At 39.2% G+C, this 20,991-nt stretch overlaps 1 protein-coding gene across 1 annotated transcript; it reads right to left on the reverse strand.

Annotated features, from left to right (window-relative positions):
- Nucleotides 1-98: 98 nt before the first annotated feature.
- LOC102289874 (glycogen synthase kinase-3 beta) lies at nt 99-20,593 on the reverse strand. Its single transcript, XM_014341057.2, has 11 exons — nt 20,196-20,593; nt 11,294-11,379; nt 7,958-8,059; nt 7,746-7,829; nt 7,208-7,318; nt 6,839-6,969; nt 5,271-5,475; nt 5,046-5,141; nt 3,307-3,493; nt 2,996-3,073; nt 99-2,099 (listed from the first exon to the last, which is right to left on the reverse strand). The coding sequence occupies exons 1-11, from the start codon at nt 20,368-20,370 to the stop codon at nt 2,038-2,040; spliced, it is 1,317 nt and encodes a 438-aa protein (XP_014196543.1). The 5' UTR covers nt 20,371-20,593; the 3' UTR covers nt 99-2,037.
- Nucleotides 20,594-20,991: the final 398 nt, after the last annotated feature.

Raw genomic sequence — 20,991 nt, forward strand, 5'->3', positions numbered from 1 at the left:
GAGCGACATAGCTATTCACACCAACACACACTCACACGACACACCTACAAAATCACACCAATCATTGCACAAAACACCGCAGGTCACACACACACACACACACACACACACACACGACACACACACAGCTCCAACTACTTAAAGAAAAAACAAAACAAAACAATACAGTGAGGACAGGAAGAACATCCTCACCATCACGGGGGTTAAATCAGAGTTGGTCCTCAAGAACACAGGAGTACAACGCGCACGCACGCACGCACGCACACAGCTTAAAGGGATTTCCCTGCTTGCCTACAGATATGCTTCCTCTCACGTCAGCACTGATCAGCTGATAGCCCAGCTCCATTTATCCTCGCACCATCACCACGACTTTAGAGTAACTCCAATCTCATCCAAAGACAACCTAATAAATAAACACGAATTCGCCGGAGCTTTCATTTGTTTCTCTGCTGCCTTTAATCAACAGTGAGGCAAATACTCAAGCGCCACATTTCCAAACCAAGGAGGATTTAAAAAAAAAAAAAAACAACAACCCAAAACCCCCCCCCAAAAAAAGACAAAAACAGCTTTCTGATATCTGGACATGATTTGCATCTAAATCAATTTTTCTGCTAAGTTTTAACTGAAGTTTCGAGGCTTTCATATCCACACAACTACAAAAACTGGATGAGGGACCAATCAGATAATTCTCTGCTTCTTGTTTTTAAGCCATTAAAAGTCTGAATAATTTCAGACTGTAACACCAATTTATATGTTCATATCACTGACTTCATATCACAGAATTGAATCTTAAAAAGGAAGCAAATATGGAAATATAGTAAAGAAACAACTACGTTTTTGGTTTAGTTAAAACAGCAGAACACAGAGCCGTTTCCAGAGAAGGCTGAAATTCAAACATGTCTTTGGGGAAGGTTGAAAGTTTTCCTTTTCTTCTTGCTTAAAGAAAAGACTTTTTTTTAATATAAAGTCTCCACCTCCACTTGCACATTATGGGGAACTTTTGCAATCTTCTTTCACAACACTGATCTAAGACTAAAAGTACTGTCTGAACCTTTTCTGACATTTCATGATCAGGCGAATGCAGCCAAATTACCTGTGAAGAAGGAGAACGAGCAGCCACGCTTCTGTCCAGCCATCTAGAAACATTTCTGAGGAGGCCATTTCTTTTCCCCCAACCCTAATAGGTCTAAAACAATTTCCTGAAAAGTGATGCCTTCTTTTCGAGTTGCACTTAAGTGCCCTTTCCTACAAATATGCCTCTGTGGCCGACAATGTGGGACCTAATTTTAAAAATAAAAACATGGTTAAAAACTGAGAAAGGGTCTCGAGCCACAAAAAAATTAAGACTCCTTCCTTGTTGGGTATATATAGTTTAGACAGAGAAGCGTTTAGTTCCTTTAGCAGACACACCTGTAAGGATGCTCATTTCCAACATGAGGCAAACTGACATTTATCTGGCACTGGCATGTTTTTTTCTTCCATCTGCAGCTAAAACAACAACAGCTGAAGGTTTGATTTGTAACTTAGGTAGAGGACTGGACTAAAATAATGTCCCTGCAACTGTTCTCCCATCCTGAGTTAAATTAAAGTCCTACTGTGATGACCTGTGTGTTCTAGTCTTCTTCAGGCAGCGTGCACTCATTTAAAAACACTGAATAAAAAAAATAATCTTAAAAGTGAGGGGGGAAAAACAGGTATATAATGATTTTACCTAGCCAAATAAATAAAAACAAAGAAAACAAAAAGGAAAAAAATGGTTAACAAAAGCTTATAATACAGAGGACCAGCCCCGACTATTGAACCTTCTAAAACCACCCGAGCAGCAGCGGGACGATTCGGTGTGTGTGTAACAATCTCCTGCCGTAGTTTCGACCCTGACACCTAAACAACGAAGGGTTTGCTCAGTGGATTTACTGTACAGAAACAGACCATGGAAGAAGATAGCAAAGCAGCATGGTGGACAGCTGTGGACACAGAGTGTGTGTTTGTCTGAGAAAACGGGGTGATGCTTTGCAGGCAGATGGGTGAGAAGCTGCTTCAGATGCTGTTGAGAGATCCTGGTACTGAACTGTGTTGAGATGAATCTGAACCGGTACCATCTGAAGGGGAGAGGAAGAAGAGACAAAAGGTACAGTGAGCTTTAAATTGAAGCTTTACAGCTTTACAGAGCAGTAAACATCAGACAGAGTAATAGAAAATAATCAGTCTGAAATTTTATGCATAGTGCTGCCATCTTGTGTCAGGAGAGAAAAAACAAAATAAAAACACCCGCTCCCCCAAACTTTCTATTTCAAACTATTTATGTCAGATTTATGTTTGTTTGTTTTTTTAAATACACAAGGTGACTCTTAAGATCTTCAGAAACTTCTTAAGGCCTTAAAATCAACTTTGCATCTATTTTAAATCTGTACAAAACAGTAGCTTAAGTTTCAATTTGAAAGTCCTAGGCGACTTCCTTCTCGAGTAATCGGATTTACAAACTTTGGTGTCCATGCTGACCGCCCACCCACCCGGCAGGGTGACAACAAAACCATAAGATTTTTACTGCTGAGAGGTACAAACAGCATAATATTTTTTGAAAGACTTTTGAAGAACTAATTTAAGGCATTTAAACTTAGAGAATTTTGTGCAGCCTGGCTCAATTTTACCAAATGGCCATCATAAACTTTTCAGGTGAATGAGTTTAATTCCCTACAAGGCATTTTAAGGATTTGTATGAACTAAAAATAACAGAGGTGTTCAAATTTATACAAATATACGATGTTGATGGGGACATCAAGGATGGGACTTAAATAAGGTGTGCTTATTAAAATGTTTCCATGAGATATAAAGATGGTTTTCAAAAATATAAAGACAATTTTAAGAGTTTTAATTCTTCAGTGTCTGGATTTTAAAAAATAAAATCAAAAAGGTAAAACATAAAAATATATTTCAGTTTTTTTCCCTCTCAGCTGCTATTGACAGTGTCAGTAAAATTACAATAAGAGTTTCCCACCGTGTGCAGAAGCAGCTGTGTGAGAGCGAGCGTGAGGAGGAATGAGGATTGAGTTCAGCTGAGGCTGGATCGACAGCTCTGCAGAGAATAAAAGGAGAGTTTTTATTTAGCGCTGAGTCATAAGGAGAGCGCAGTGTCATTCAACAGAACAAAAGAGGCATACTGAATTAACCGGAACACCTCAGCAGTCGCAGAACAAACTGACTTTAAAGTCGTGTTACAGACATAGAATCATCATGCAGAGCAGCAACAACTTAGCTGAACAATTAGCAAAGAAAAAAGGGAAGGAAACGAGACTTTAACTCTGCTACCTGTGGTGCTAAAGTTGAAGAGCATCGGCAGTTCTCGTCCACTGGGCAGCCTCGTGTTTGGCTGGCGCAGTTCGTCGAAGAAGGCATGTGCACAGGCCTCTAGTGGGGAGAGGCGTGAGGCTGGCGTGTACTCCAGCAGCCGAGAGCAAAGCGCAATGGCCTCTGGAGGGGTGCGAGGTTTAAACACCTGAGGAAATACGAGAGCTTTTCTTCAAAAGTTCCGACATCAAGCAACATGTTTTGATACTGGCAAGACATTGGTTAAACATACTGGCAAGCTCCATATGCCAGTATGTTTAACCAGTGTCATGCAATGCAGGGTTTCTTCCATTCTGGAAGCTAACCCAAAATGACAGACAGTCATTTCTATGCAGGAGTTCTGCATCTACAAAGGCAACAGCAGGCAGCTTTTGAAGTAGAGCCAGCTGCTTTGTAGTAAATTTACAAGGGATTCTTCTCTTGGCTGCATGCTGAGTATATACTTTTTGTATATCTCAGTTAATCAAACATTAAAAACACCTCAAGTCCATGTGGCCTCATCCTCACAACCACAGGATTTCTCTTTTGTACTCTAATCAACAGGTGCACCTAACAGAGGTTTTCTACTCTCCTCCTCCTTAGGTCCTTTTTTTAAGGGAAAAGATAAATTATAGGGCTTTAAAATTCAATAAACCTACCAATAAAGATGAGCCTAATGATTGCTTCTGAGTGGCAGCACTTTATGGTTGCACTGGAAGCAGCAGTCGGTACATCAACAAAAATGATGTCCTAGCTGTAGGTGCCCCGTGCTTTGGTATCTGAGTTTTTCTAACCTGGTGCCATGTCTACGAGTGTTACAGCTCTACAGCAACATATAGCAATGCACACAGAGAGAAGCTGCAACAGCTGGAAAATATGAGACATGCTGGAGAAAACCTCTGTGACTGCTTCATTTCCTGTTTTGACTTCTTCTGCACCAGCGCTGGTGAAAAGGTTGCAACACCTACTGTTTTGGAGAAAACTAGCAAGTCCAGAGTGCCACAAACACCAATGTAAATATTCCCAGGGCTGTGATGATGTCATGCATACCATTGCAGTAACCATAAAGGAGGCTTACAGAGGACGTTGGGCACCAAACTGAACGAGACTTCAATTGAAAAATACACTTAATGACACCAAAGACCAAATGACTCCTATCCCTGCTACACTACAGTAGCTACCAGTTAAGATACAGAACTGACTTTAAACTTTTAAATGTAAAGCCTTTCATGGGCTCGCCGACTATATTACACATCAACTCCCCTTAAAAAACTGAGTCACTGCCCAGGTTCCTCAGGTCAGACTAAAGGAAATTTAGACACCCTGCAGTTGAGGAACTGTTTTGCAAAAGAACCGAGGTTAGCAAATTCTGCATCTACTTTTAAATCATTTCCTAAAACGTACTTTTGCAGAAATGATTCATTTTGTCTGAAAAAGTATAAAAGCTGTAACTGCTGGTTTTGCCATTTTCTTTTTAACATTATGAACAACAATACTTCATTTTTTGGGACTGTTACTTGACGTCTAAGTCAGTGCCATCAATACAATTAACAAGAAACTACCAACATAACATTTTTCATTTACTTGATGAAACTGTGATAACTTTTATTTCTCACTTCAGACAAAAGATCGGTCTTATTCACAGTGCACCTGCTTCCAGAGAGCATAGACCTGGAGAAAACTGACTGTGCTGCTGTTATTCGTCCTCAGGTGTTATTTACCTTGGTCCAAGGATGCGCTTTGATCTGAGGGAACTTGAATTCTGTGTAGTTTGGATTCATCTCTCGAATTTGTTCCCTTGTTGGTGTTCCTAACACCTGAGAACAGAAGAGGAGGATAAGACATTTACTTCAAACAGAGTGTTTGCAAGACTACATTTTAATAGTATAAATGAATGGTGCAGAAAGACTTAAATGAAAAAACAAAACAACAAACAAACAACTCACTTTGATAATCTCCACTAGCTGATCCACTCCACTGTCGCCGGGGAATATGGGCTGTCCGAGCAGCAGCTCTGCCAGTACGCAGCCAGCTGACCAGATGTCGATGTTTGCTGTGTAGTCTGTGGCGCCAAAAATCAGCTCTGGGGCGCGGTAGTACCGTGAGCAGATATACGACACATTTGGTTCACCCCGGATAAGCTGCTTTGCGCTGAAGGAAGCACAAGAATCACGTTAAATGGTAACAAAGACGGCAGGAAAAAAAGAAAGATAGGAGATCAATATATACCAAACGACTCCCTACTGAGCACTCAGTTGTCTGGAAAATAGTGACACTATTCCTGGAAGATGCCTCTGTGTGCAGATAGTAAGAGGGTCGGAAGTTTTTATATTTCCCTGAGCATCAAAGAGAAATATAGACTCTGAGGACTAACTTTTTTCCTTTACCTTCCCCTTCTGTCAGCAAGCAAAATTTGAAAACAATTTTTATGATATACAAACATTCATAAAGCAATATAATCTTAAAAGAGTACTTGATGACTTTTATAAAATTTGCAATCAGGCCATTTGCTGTTTTGAATTATAGTTTATTTCTATCAGACAGATTAACACAACTGGGCAGAGCAAGATTAACACTTTATTACACACCATATGAGTCCTTTCATTTAACAACGTCTCAATTTAACTAATTAAACATTGTAATTAAAGTCTGATCTTCAATCAAATGCCTGATCATCATCTGCAGATACTGAAGAGGAGATCAGTAATGCAGCTTGAGTGCAGGAGAAAGGCTATTGGGAGAGACGTGTGTGCTTGTGAAACAGAAAAATAAGCATTTGAATAAAAAATTAAAATACTACCAAAAATAAAAACAGAGCCGTGTTCCTGACGCTAAACTTGAGTTTTTGCCAGCTGTCATTTCTGGATCCAATATAAGACACATGCAACCATACATCACTGTTTAATAATTCACACTCTGTACAGGGCTTTTCTCAGCACACGTTTACAGCAGCTGTGTTACTTTCTGCTTGTTAATTAGTTAGTTAGTTTATTTGCTTGTTTTAATCAATTTTAAATCATGCTTTTTATTTGTTCTTGTTTCTAATGTCTCTAAAGCACTTTGAATCACCTTGTTGTTGAATTGTGCTATACAAATAAACTTGCCTTGCCTTGCCTTGTTTTATGGTTAACTTCTTTGTATTTTTACAACATTACTCTTTGCTTTTCCTTTGTGAAGTATAATGCTCTAATAGTCCTTGACGTGTCCTCGTTTCCAATTAATCACATGCAGCAAACTCCAAGTCTTTCACATGAATGTGCTCATAGCTAGATTAGATGAGTTGAAGTGAGGTGACAACCACCTTCATTACCCTGTTCAGACTGTTTGCAGTCCTATGCATGTTGAACTTGATTCACAGAACAGAATCTAAGTGTTAAGCATTAGAAATGCTGTTATTCTTCCCATATTAGATTTCAGAAAAAATATATATACTTAAAAGGCAGATAAACGTAATCCTGCTACTACTGTTAAATTAAGTTCTGATTTGTGTGGAAATTTTTTTGGTTTAGCTCACCTGCCAAAGTCACACAGCTTTAGGACGGCAGTTTCTGGGTCGACGAGCAGGTTTTGGGGCTTGATGTCTCTGTGACACACACCTTGGGAATGGATATAAGCCAGACTGCGAAACAACTGGTACATGTACACCTGTTGGAGGTCAACACAAAATACAAAAATCAGACAACATAGAAATAATTTATTAAGAGGCATAAATAGCATAAAGCTTGGTATTTGTACTGGAGACCTGAGGAGATTCTTGAAAACAAGAAGGAAATTCTGAACTTTACAATGTTTTAAGTTTTTGGAGAATAAAAACTTCAACAGAAAAATACTGTGACTTGGACAACATGGAAATGTTTTGGAAGGAAATTAGGGGCAGAATTACCTTCACATATATGATAGGAATAATGCTCTTGGCCTTGTTAAAATGCCTGGCAACCCTGTAGACCGTCTCGGGGACAAAGTCCAGCACGAGGTTGAGGTACACTTCATCCTTCTGCAAAGGATGGAGGGATTGACACAAAGGTAACTGTAGTTAAAGCATTTATGGTTTAAGACAGCTAAGCAAACAGACAGACAAGCCCGGCATAACCTCGCACGCTGATACAAAACATTTCCAGTAAGTTACTTCTGCAACATTAAATCAGATTCTATATTTATCAGTAAAAGAAACTAATTGCTTCCCCTTTTTAGGGTTGGGTTATTTTTTAATGCTATATCTGAGCATCTGTATATGTTTTATGGACATGCACCATTTCCTTTTATTTATAGTTTCGACATACTGAAACTACTGGTTTAAAAAAAAAATAGACATAAAATAAATAAACCATAGCTTAACTTATGTTAGTTTTGTTTCACCATCTCTTCTTTCAGCTCTCTTTAGAGTAGTCTGTACAATGACCCTTTTGGGTTTGTTTTTTTACCTTCTCGCCACTAGAGTAGAAGAAATAACGTAATCGGACAATGTTGCAGTGGTCCAACTTCCTCATGATCTGTAGTTCCCGATTCTGTACAAACAGACACATGAGTCAATGAGGGAAACCAAGTAAACAAAGTGATCACGAAAACTATTAACAAGGAGGGTGAGGGGGGTGCCATTGATAAGATTATTACAGAAACTAAATTACACGCCTACCTTGAACCTCTTATCCTGCAGAACCTTTTTGATGGCCACCATCTCCTGTGTGTCGATGAGGCGAGCTTGGTACACCACACCAAACGACCCATTGCCAATGACCTGCAAGGTTTTAACAGAACAGGAGAGGCAGACTGAAGGACAGCCCATCAGGTGATCAACCACAAACGTTTATTTAATTTCCTGAAAGCTGCAGCTGCTGGTGTTTCCATTCTTTTAACAGTAATAAATTGGCTCTATCCATCTTTGACTGATAGTCTGATTTTTTCTGAAAGTCTTTTTCAAGCCTACAGCGCATATGATGACTCTTCAGTGGAGATCTGTCACTCTAACAACCACAAAATTTAAATTATAAAATGGCAACTTGTGTATTTAAATCCAAACAATCTTCCTTTTTTGTTAATCCTAACTCAGCCTATTCTTATAAAACTAATGAAGTAGTTTCTCATGCCTAAACCTAACGATTTATGGTGTCCAACCAAATTCCATTAGTAATCTAACAGAAGTTACCCATGTGAAGTGTTAAGGGTCTCATGCGGGACTTCTGTGAAATGATAACTATGTGGACATATGTAGAAAATTTGTTTATAAAAATAAATAAGAGGGGAAATTAATGATCAAGAAAATGTTTTAATAGATTAAATCTTGTGACTGTTTCACAAAAGATAGATGGATAGTCAGACATGAGCACAGAAACAGTACATGAATAAATCAAAATTCTTTGGCAATTTTCCCCATTTAAATCCTTTGGTATTAAAATTACAGGTATTAAAAATGGCGATTAAGCACAGTCAGATTTTGTTTCTGCTTAAGACTCTTGCCAAATTATACAAACATAATGATAACGTTCCACTGCTGCAGGCATCAGACAAGTTAAGTATTTCTGATAAGCCTAAACGACGATTTTATTGGCTTTGTGATAAAAGTGTGATAAATCTGAATTTACACACACCTACAGAGCCATTAAGTAATCTTAAAAGTGATAACAGCCTGGCTCAGTGCAACACTCTTCTTTATGTAGTTTCAGGCTACAGTTGACACAGTTATGTCATTTTTTCCAAAGACACAAGCAAAAGAATGTGCGCCTTTAAAATCATGCATTTTTATGGCTTGGCAGAATAATTATGGAAATATCAGCATTGATCAATACCCTTATTAATTCCACATGCAGTGATTAAAGTTTCAAATAACGTTTGAGTTATCCCTGTGAGCCAAAAGCTCAGGATTCAGATTGTTCCACTGGTAGCTCTATAGGATGGGTGTCAAACTCCAGTCCTTGAGGGCCGGTGTTCTGAAACTTCATGCTGAGGTGGTGATGTTACAGTAGCTCATGAGTGAATGAACATGGTGCAATTAAAGTACTTTTAGGAGTACATTTTTCCAAACACATGTATTTTAATTTACTTGAGTTAGGTTAGGGGTTGCCACCTCAGCATGCAGTTCTATAGTCTTGCTAATGACCTACTCATTTTATTCCGTTGTGTTGCAGCTGGACACGTTTAAAAGTTTCAGGACACTGGCCCTCAAGGACTAAAACCTGTGATGTTTAAAAACTCATGAAAACTAACTCATCAAAAACTAATCACGAGAATCCAATAAAAATATAAAGTTGGAAATAAGAACGACAGATCCCATTTAACGTCTTTAACGCCCTTGTCATACCAAACGAGGGCAGTTTTTGCTGAGATTACATACAAAGTTTATGCACGATTTGGTTTGCCAAAAATTTCTGTTAGACAATAAGAAAAGTGGCAATAATGCGTCTGTGTGGGCTGAAAATATTTCAGCTTCAGTGAAAAATCTGCTTGATGCTGTATCATGATGACCCATCAGCTGAAACTCTCCTACAGACTGGATGTTTTGGTGGCGTCACCAACAATGGACAAATGGAGGACAAGCGCACTGTAGTCGCCAACTGTTTGATTCAACTTCAGTTTCTCATTGTTACAAACTACATAAACTATACATTCATTTTGCTCTTGGAGAAAAGCGGGGAAAAACCTGGATGCTACTAAGAACTAGGGCTGCCACAAATGATTATTTTGATAGTCGACTAGTCACTGATTATTTTTGCGATTAGTCGACTAATCAGATCATCATCCACTGGACGTAAAACGTACAGCTTATTGCACCAGCAGCATCTGCTCTTATATAACTATCATTAGCTTACAGCTTTAAGTGTTTAAGGTGCTAACTAAAAATAAAGACAAGATGATAGTTTATTAAATTTTAATGAAATTTGCAGATTGTTTCGGTGAAGTTTAATAAACTCCTTGCTATCTAAAATATAACAGGACACCGGAGTATATTCTCCAGCATCTCACACTTCTGATAATCAGCTGTCTGCTTGACGTTTATTCAGCTGTGTAAAAACTATAACTTTAATCTCAGCCAAACCGATTTACTCAGGAACAAATAAAATACTAAAAAAGCCAAACAATAACATTTTTAAGTTATCTAAGTGACTTATATATCATGTTTAACCTGAGTAGCGAAAGACGGCGGTGGGTTTGAAAACGATTTGCCGGGAGTCCGGTGTTCTCACGGCTCTAGTGACCTAGCCCCCGGCTAGCTATCGAGCTAGTGGGTAACAGACGTCTCCGAAAACGTCGGAGCGCTTTTGAAAATATGTGGTGTCTTGATAAACTGAGCAGATATTTGAGGTTTACACAGCTACATTCTCGCCTGAAAATATGTTAAACGTTTATTTTGTGACCCAGAAAGAATAATAAGAGTAATATTAAAACTAACTAGCTGCCGCCATTGTTGGAAACTGAGCTGGGCTGCGCTATGAATTCTGGGACACAGCTCTTCTTCTTCTCGGGGTTTAACGGCAGCTGGCATCCTTGTACATGCAGTGCTGCCATCTTCTGTTTCAGTCCGTTATTACACTCTTAAATCCTACTACTTATTCCTGCGTCTTTTGTGATCTTACAAAGCTTCAAACGACGCGTCGACTATTAAATTCAGTCGTTGACGATTTTGATAGTCGACGTAATCGTGGCAGCCCTACTAAGAACCAATCAGAAGTCCTTAAAAGTGGTTTGATTTTGATACATTTTCTTTTAGTTTCAAGAAAACTGAAATTGTGTTGTTCTGATTTTTAAAAATCAAAAAGAAACCAAAGAAGACGTATAAGCATTTGGTTCTGCACAAGTGTGTTTGGTCTCTACTTGCTACATAGACTTGGGGCTTTACATGTGCTGTTCACAACTGTGCGTTTAATATGCAGCAACTAAGTAAAACCATCCTCAACAGACAAAACAAAAATGAGGAGAAGACTTGGAAAAAGAAAGTTGTAATTTCATAGAGCTTCAGTTTTTCTTTCTTTCTCACCTTGATGTCAGTGTAGGAGACTTCCTGCGGGCGGTCCGGTCCCTGACCCGGTGTGGCCACGACTGTTGTCACCTTCCCGCTGTCTCCTAGGAAACAAGCAGGAAGAGGCATGTTAAAAATTGTAGCTATAGTGAGGTTAACTGTGCTGCAGACCACAGAACAGTAATAAGGAGGTTTTAAATGTCCTGTCGTCCCTCTGGCTCGTTTCTATGAGACTTAAAGAAATGAAACAGCTTTAGGATACAAACTAAACAGCACTCCTGACATTCAACTGACTGCCAACAGCCTTTACATCTGGGCTGTCTCTCCACTGGCCGGGTGATTATTTAGGTTAATGACAGCCTGTGAATGATTGTCAACTTTACAAAACCCTCCAAGGAAGAAGGAGCGAAAGACAGAGTTCATATTCAAGACGCTGTGACTAATTAAAGTGGGAATGGACCCAAAAATAGGCCAGCCACTTTCTTTGTCTTCATAAAAAATTTTTAAGTCATAACAGCCTAACATAAAAGGATTATTTTTGTAGCATCATCAGCCATATATTAGCCTCCAGTATAATGGGAAGACTGTAGCATTTCACTCAATTATTGTTTAACTGAAATGGAGGAAATATACTTTTCTGCCATTAACATTTTCACACGTGAGCCTCAGATTGAGGTTCAATTACCCAGACATCTAACCTACCCGAATGGTTCAATCATTAAGGTGGTGACTTTGGTTTGCACACATGATTTCATGTTTTTCCCATCACCTCATTTCCTGTCAGCTAGATGTTCGCTCACTAAAGCCAGTTTTTTTTCCACTAGCACCTACTTCACTCGACTGTTTTTAGGTTTTTCCATTAGGTGGTAGTACAACCTGGTACCAGGTACTTTTTTATCAAACAGATTTCCAAGTGAGCCGAGTCGAGCCGAAAATGTGCCATCAACAGACTGCACGCCACTGATTGGCCAGGGAGTGACGTCAGTCAATGAGTCATGAGGGCAACTTTCAGGAATAAAACCAGTCATTTGTGGAAACCTGGAAATGATGAAAATGGCTACACACAAGTGCCCTCCATTTTTGTGTTTGTTTTGCATAAAAATGTCACAGGACCTTGCTATAATACCACCACCCACATTGAGGCAGTAATCAATTATAATGGAAAACAATCGAAACTCAGTAGAGTCACGTTGAGTAGGTGCTGGTGGAAAAGAGGCTATTTTTTGCATGTAAAAATAATCCTGAGAACAGAAATCCTGCATACGTGGCTGAAACCATGACTCTCTCTCAGGTCAAAGCTGGTCGAGGTGTGAAAGCAAAAACTGAATCACAGACCGAAGGACGGTGACATTCTTCCGATGAGCCCCAGTCTCTTACAAAGAAAGAAATATCAGAATACTGCAAAAAGAAATTAAATGCATGGGTTGTTCTCTATCAGATAAGGCATGCCTTGGAGTTGAGAAAAGTGTAAAGCATCTCCAACATCGGCCCAATTTCCTTTCACATCTATTTTTCACCAACAAGGTTTCTAAGTGTCAAAATGTTTGCCCTGATAAATTAGCATGTACACTTCAATCAATCATCATCAACACCACCACAAACAAACAAACAGATAAAAGTAAAAAAAAAAAAAGGGGGGGCGGATACAAACACACAAAACGTTTCCTCAACAGTCCAAGTAGAATCATAGTTTAGAAGTACTAATTCTCATAGGAAGATATGCCTCGTGCAGAAAAGTCACTGTCTTGTATATGAAAATTTGGGAATCATCTGTTGTTCCTGTCAACTAGTTCTGAAATTTCCAGTACAGACCAAAGTAGTTTTGAGTTTCCACCAAATGAAAATCACCATTACTGTGTTTTCAGTGGGGTTTACTAAACTCAAGATTAAAAATGTCATTTTTGTTTGGCAAATTGACGGGTCTTAGTTTTGAGTATATGTGGATCAATCATGCCTTTATGCAATACCCTTAAAGACTCATTTGAGCCTGGAAAAACCTCGAATAAACTGCATCAGCAGGTTTCCCAGACATGGATTAGGCCTAGGCCCAGTCTAAACGAAAAACTCAATGAAAACCTGTGTTGACGGTCTGCGATTAGGCTTAATCTATGTCTGAACCTTGATCCGATTCCCATTTCTCTGTGTGGCCATTGGTTAAACTTAATATGACAACCCTGCTTTAACTTTAAATTTAATTTTCCTGTGTTATCTGTGCAGTCTAAATAATGGGGCAACACTGTCATGTAGCTATGATGGTTCTGTGTCACTACCACTCTATGTCCACACACTTAATGCTCTGTTTACCAAACAAGACAATGCACTTATTGATATTGTTCTCGTTCACACAGAACTGCATACCCTAGTGTTCCTGCATGTCTGTGTCCACACAGCAAACTGTCCTGGTTATCCAAATGACACGATGGCGGTATCTGTTACAGCTGAAACCGTGAGGCCTGCAGCATGACCGTGTCAGTGGGTTCCCTACCTCATTGACTGGGTTCAAGCTCTGAACCCTGATGAACACACTCACTTGTCCAGGTTATACGTAGGGCAACTGTCTTAGATGCTGCTTCTTCCCCCTCCCCCCCTTCTGCTGCTGTTTATTTTTTATAGCATGAAAAATAATTTCCACGGGCTTGTAACTTGCTCGAGGCTGTTAATCTATCACGATAAAGATGAAGCCTTTTCTCCGTCTTCATCAGAGTTCCTGATTTATCACCGCTTCACGGTTCAGTGTTTTCATACCAGCGCTGCATTGTATGTCACCGCTTGGCTTCCTGTCTTTCACCTGACATTCACAGACGGGAAACACGCGTCTCCAGGAGGAAATAATCCCTGCATGCATGCCATTATTCAAACTCTGTCACACCAACACCAATTCAGCTCCAGTTTTGTTTTTTTTAAAAAAAAAAAGGCTGATACATTGTAGCCAGATCAAAAAATGCGTGTTGCATCTACTCCTCCTAACCTCCAAGTCAAATTAATAATGACCTCAGCTGAACATTTATCTCCCACTGGGATATTTCTAATCAAAAAATGTTTCTTAACAGGAATTTGGTTATTTATACGTTGTATTTTACTGCAAGTGGCTCATTGTTGTGGCAAGGAAAATGAACACTTGCATGCAAGTCCCGACAATAAACACTCTGATTTTATTGTAATTTCCCACCCATAATCGTTATATATGATAATAGACCTAGAACAAGATTTACTGCTGCAGAACTCTTGACTTTGAATGTTTCTCTGCAAATATTTTAAATACGACACATCTAAAAACCATGTGTTTGTTTAGACTTGCTCTGAAACAGAAGCACAACAGAGGATAAAAGGCTGGTGTTAAAATAATAAAGGCACACTGTACCCACCTTAAGTGTTCCTTTTCTAGTATTACTGACGCAAATAGATTTAGTAATGTAGTTGGTAATGGTGCATCACAACAAGTTTCCCCTCATGTTACTTGCGGAAATAGAGTTGTGCTAGAAACCTACAAATATTTGCAGCCAGTGGAAAAGTAAGCTGGAATCAAAACATATTGCCAGCATTAACCACCGAGTGTTAAGCTTCTATTCAGTTCTCTCCTTTTTTTCCTGTCTGTCTGAAAACCCAACGTGAACCATTCATCTCCAGCTGCTTTTAAATGCCATCAATAAGCTTGCCCCTCGTTCCTTTTTGAAAATTTTTACACCACAGTTGAAACAGAACTTGAGTAAACAAGGATTCATATGCACACAGAAAACCATTCACTCACTGTGCATCGCTTTGAAACTGATGATGATCACTTGTGGAAATCACAAGGTCCATCTTGTCTAGTAAGCCTCTACCTTATTTACCACTAGGTCTTATGACAAATATGACATTTGACACTTTCACTGGTAGCCCCTTCAGTCATTTGCTGCAAGTTGAGAAAAGTTTATCTCAGGTCCCGCCCACTTTTGCGTTGCCAAATATGTACATTCTGTGATCTCTGGTCACTACAGTGCAGCAAATCACTTCTGGTGTGGACACAGTTTAATTGAATGGAAGATAATTTCACACCTTTTAAACTTTGAAAACAAAATGTAAATACATTGAAGTCCCATACAGAATAAAATGGGCACCATAAATAAGCGTACATGGTAATTTATAAGCCAAATAATTTAGTCAGCTGAGGGTTACACTATGCAAGAAGAAGTCTGAATTGCCACACTTAAGCAGCAGGTTTCTGTGTTAATATCTTTACACACAAGAAACAAACTGCACTTAGATGAACTCCACACTTTAAAGCAAAGTAGTTCAAGAGAATTAAGTTTACCTTATTAATATGCAGTTTAATGCAGCAGCATCTTCCAAAAAATCTAACCAGGGCATCTGCTCTGTGGGGAGAACTGTTGGTGGAAGAAAGAGGCTTCTATTGTTTTAGAGTATAGCACTCATGTTATGTTTAACATGTCCATAAAAAAACAAACAAACCAAAAAACAAACATGTCCACTTCCCGGTACACTGAGGTTACATCTGTGAGTAAACTGTAAGCTGATTTACATCAACTTTACATAAAATCAATGTAGCTGTTACCAACCTTGTGATACCCTCAAGCCTGAGGTGATCACATGATTGTATCAGAAACGCCTCTGCAGTGTTTCACAGAAGAGATAGTGACTCAACACACATTTCCTACTTTATCAAACTGACAGTCTGACACTGAGCTGTCCGTTTTCTAAAGCTTGTCCAGGTCACAGCTAGAGTGACCTAATCCTAACAAAATAAATATTTGTGTGGATCAGATTTTTAAAAAAAAAAATGTTTTAAATTTGTGTTACTGGGAATTATGCACTCGTTTATTAACAACATTAGTATTTAACAATGCTTCAAAGGGTAGAAACACGCATGAATGCTGTTGAATAAGTTAACAGACTTATTCAACAGCAAGGCCTATTCTAAGCCAGGAAACACCTGCTACAGTTAAAAGACAGCCTGAAATACTGATATTGTTAACCTACACAAAAGCTTCACAGTTACAGGTGTGGCATCATTCGTGTGAAGGACAAACATCCAGGATTTAATTTAATTGCATTTTTCCCCCAACTTGCTTGCTAAGAATAAGCAGTAAGCATAAATGAAAATAGATAACTCTTTCTCAGTTTTACCGATGAATAAACACATTTCAAACATCACAACTTTTACTTGGAAGGCGAACGGTCTCTTGTCCCTGACTTGTGTCCTATATGTTCAACCTCCACTGTACAGGTATGATGCTCTGAATTTTATATATTGCATTGCAAAAGTCAAGTCCTCATATCATTCATCCAGCATTGACATCGGATTTCCATGAGCACGAAACTAGAAGTTAGATCCTGTATTTTAGAACTGTATTTTGCATTATAAAACTTCAAACACTGCAAAGGAATTACACTTTATGCATGAAGCAGACCTGAGATAAATCCTGGTGCTGCTCACAGACCATAACAAAAAAACAAAAAAAACAAAACAAAACAGGAGAAGAGAACATCTTCCTGGATGCAGCGGTGACAGCAGCCGACAAGGTAATTATACAACGATGTGAAGAAATGTTCTGCTTCATGGAAGCAGGACCTGTTTCCTCTTTTGAATAGAAAAACTCTACAATACACATACACACACAAAAAAATTCAATTCACTGTCAAGCATCCCATAATATTAGCATCAATTCTGATGCTGGTACTCTAATTTCCAAGAGAGAAATATTTTAGTGATTATATAAGTATTAATAACAGCGTATTTCAGCAAAAATGTAATCATAGAGGATTACTGTACACAGCATGTCTTTAGTCCTCCTCCTTCACTTCAAAGACATGTCAGGGCTTGTCAGCTCAGGAGGTACATTCACACAGGGCCTTAATGCAGAAAACTAAGGTTTTCAGGACATCTCCACACCAATTAAAACTATTTTGGCAGGTGACCAGGCGGGTAAGCAACCTGTTATTTAATCTATGTAAGCTATAAGGAGGTGCATTTTTCTTCATTGTTTAATACACAGTGAAGTAAAAATGTCATCTTTAAGAGTTACCAACAACAAGTACCATATTCAGAGCAAAGGACTGAAATTAGACCAATACTGGTATTTTATAACATCAAGGAAATGCCTCAACATTACATGTCTTCCAGTCTTTATACAGACAGATCCATTGAAAAACAAGCCAACGCGTTAGAGATTTAGGTGTGGACTTTGACTCAGGCTACATGCACACTAGCCCGGATAGATTTGAAAACCGCGTTTTCGTCTGAAAAACCCTCGGAGTCCACACTAGCATTTTCAGTCATTTTCACAGAGTTGTGCGTCCACATTGAAACGGCAGAAAACGCCTACGTTCCAGTACCGTGCATGTGTGAAGCGCAAGAAGATTCGGCCTGCCTCATTTCTGTCAGCCGTTTATTTACTTTCCGGCTCGTTGAAATGTCGCGGCAAAATGTCGAGGAAAAGCACCGAGTTTTTCAAATGGACTAACAATGAGGTGTCAAAGGGTGTCAAAATTGAGAGCAAATAAAACAACTGCTGTATAATGCCCTCCGCTATCTTTGTTTAATTAGTCACATGAGTGCATCACATGAATAAAAGGCGTCATCGTTTTCGAAAGTCTGCGTTTTCACTGTCCACACTGCGACGCAAACGCACCGTCTTCAAATGTATTCGTTTTCCAGAGCGTTTTCAAAACGCTGCGTTTTTCCTTGGGGAAAGCGCCATCCGATGTGGATGGGAGGCCAAAATGGAGAGAAAACGATGTGTTTTCAAAACGCATTAGTGTGGACGGAGCCTCAGAGCTGAACTTTTCTCATGTGAGATTTATCTCCAGATCTGCCATTTATCTCCTTAAAAATGCCACAAAAGTGAAACCATTTCTTTATCTCTCCAAGTGACCAAGCTTTTAAAGCAGGCTTGAAAAATGCTCAGCTATCTAGTCTTTGAAAAAACAGCAGCCTGTGTGCTTATCTGGACAAGATGGATGGTACGCATTAAGGCCCTACACGGTCCTTTGCTGCACAAATCCAGGAGTTTTCCAGCAAAAAACAAAAAAAGTGTTGGCTTTCTACCTAAAGAAAGATCAGCAGGATTATGATTTCAAAGTTGTTGGGTTTTTTTTTTTTTTAATTCTTGTTAGTGGTGTTTAATGTTTAATGTAGACTTTAGTAAGGCAACACAGATTCTGTGCCTTACATATACTGGAAGAAATTGTGATTATATTTGCAGTCATCACTGCCCCAAAGGTCCATTTTTAGCCAGAAAAAAGCCCTAATGTGTCTTATATGCTCTCAGAGTATACGCCATTATACCAGGTGGGGCAGCTTTTTACTTTTTATGCTTCAAATCACAGGAACAATCACTGAAATAGAAAATCTAAAACCGGCCTCTTCAGCCTGGCTTGTGATTAAGTATGATTTATAGACATAGCTTACCACTTTTTAAATTGGCTTTGCTGTATCTAGTTTTCAAAATGTAATTAATGTTAAATCCCTTTCAAATATTTATCGGGCGTTACCTTCCTGTGTTCCCTTCTCCTTTTGAAAAGGCATGTATGGTTTAAAATAAATAAAATAAGTTATTGTATTTTATTCTGTTTGGTTTTATAATTTACTCTCTACTTTTTATTTCATTTGTTTTATTATTTTTTTATAGGCTTGTCAGTCATCTGTGAAGCACTACAATTCAACTTTGCATTGACTAAGCTCCATGTCCAAGTTTAATTTTAATCCCCCAAATCACTTCATTCCCTCACGTGTCTTGCTCCGGGTTCACTGTTGTCTGCTGGGAGTGAGGCTGGCTATACAATTAAGCATATCAGAGGTTTAGGTGTTTTTTTTAATTTTTTATTATTATTTCTGATGAACAAAAATGGATTAAAGTATTTTTACCCAACTTACAAAAAGAACTTGTTTAAAAATAAATAAATAAATAAATAAATAAATAAATATCACAGTCCTGGTGATATATTCAGGAAAATCCTACTGACAGAAATTCTGCCTCCAGGTATAGCTTGCAGGTTGCTCAAACATGACAAAAAACACCTGATCAACCATTAAAAAGAGTATCTTTAAATTGCCAAAGGCAACATTTGATAGGACATCAGTCTGTGTTGTTCTGCTGCAGAGAAACTAGGGGTCACATGGCTTTGAACTGGAGATGACCTCCCTTTTGGGCTCTAATATCAAGAGACGCGGCAGTGGCTGCAAATGGATGATAAGGTTTGGATTAACACACACACACAGATCTCTGCTTACACCCGCTACTACAGTGATAAAAGGGCATACTATTATTTCTCCTCAGACTGAGGAAACCCACTCCTTGGGCTCTGCTGTTGGACGTGGATCACTTGCATCCTCCAGGCGTCGGCCACCTGCTGCTAAGCTTCTTTTTTTAACACTACCCCGCAGGTGACCTTGGTGAATATGCAACTTTTCCGCCCTGACCCTCCACCAGTGGATTCAGACTGTTAGCTAATGGCACTCTCAGCTACACCTACAAAAGACCCTTCAATGGAGCACTCAACTTGGGGTATTACAGTCTAGCTTGGTCACAAAGAACAACGGAGCTGATTTAACAGCTCAGCAGCCACAATGACCACAATAAAAAATCCAACCCACTTGCAGCTTTTAAACACATATTAGTTAGTTACTTCAAATCTTTAATGTGCTTTAGTTTTGCTCGATTAAAATGATGGCATGTGAAACAGTCTTGACACCAGACGGGGTGAAAAGAGCCATCGGCCGGACAGGGAACTAGTAATGTACAAAACAAGTGGGCTAACGTTAGCAGGCTAGTAACCTTGCTAGCCAGTTCGCGGAGAAATAACGACTTTCCTCTGCGCTGTGACACATAACGACGGTGTGTAGTTTTTAGTTTGTAACTTGTAATATGACATATTGATTCAGCACATTCTGATAAGGAGTTAGTAGATAATTACAACTTACTGGCAAGCTTAAGGTTGGAGCATCCTGACGAGCTGCTACCGGAGGCCTGCGAGACCCCGGTCTTTCCTGTGCTGCTCCCCACGGCAGCGGCTGATCCGGCGGACGCAGCAGCGGCTCCTGGAACACCTGGCGGCTCAGCAAACGAGCTGGTCCTGGGCCGCCCGCTGCCGCTCATATCTCTGTGCAGGGGTCAGGGTTGTTGTTTCACCGTTTTTTCAGCTAAACCACTATTACTTATGAACAACCGGCAACGAACAATCACACCAAAGACACACCAAGAAACACCGCTCCCGTTGCCGCCGGCTGTCTGGGCTTATAGCTGTTGCTAGACACCTAGAAACAGACCGCACGCAATGACACCTGGGAGATGGAGTTAGAGCCAACCGCTACTTAGGTTTGCCGCTCTGAATTTTACAAATCAAAACAACTACAAATTTCAACTGAATTAACAGGAGGGATGTAGGCCAGAAAGAGCCGCAGCTACAGTTAAATTTAAAACTATAACATTTGTAGAAAAGCAACAAAAAAATTCAAGATACATCACAGAATTTAGCTTTTTTCTCGGAAATAAGTCACACCCTTTTACTTTAGTTCATATTACAGCCTGGACTCTTATATTAATTTTTCTCTTTGTAAAAATGTAATAAAAGTAACATAAATATTGGAAATACAAATAAAACTCAATGACCGATCACTGTGAGGTTCAACACTGCTGTGCCGTTTAAATCTTTAACAGCATATCCTTTAAATTAAATGTATTTTTTCTCAATTTTATTTCATGCCTTTGGTGTTATGT

The sequence above is a fragment of the Haplochromis burtoni genome, unplaced genomic scaffold (genome assembly GCF_018398535.1).
Source record: "Haplochromis burtoni strain Fernald_Lab_line unplaced genomic scaffold, NCSU_Asbu1 Contig_425, whole genome shotgun sequence".
Classification (NCBI taxonomy): domain Eukaryota; kingdom Metazoa; phylum Chordata; class Actinopteri; order Cichliformes; family Cichlidae; genus Haplochromis; species Haplochromis burtoni.

Excerpts from the sequence above, each read along its gene's own strand:
- LOC102289874 (XM_014341057.2), bottom strand. The coding sequence starts at position 20,370 with ATGAGCGGCAGCGGGCGGCCCAGGACCAGCTCGTTTGCTGAGCCGCCA. Across the intron at positions 7,319-7,745 it reads TCTACTCTAGTGGCGAGAAG|AAGGATGAAGTGTACCTCAA; the intron begins GTAAAAAAACAA and ends CATCCTTTGCAG. Across the intron at positions 2,100-2,995 it reads CACAGCTGCTTCTGCACACG|ATGGTACCGGTTCAGATTCA; the intron begins GTGGGAAACTCT and ends TCTCCCCTTCAG.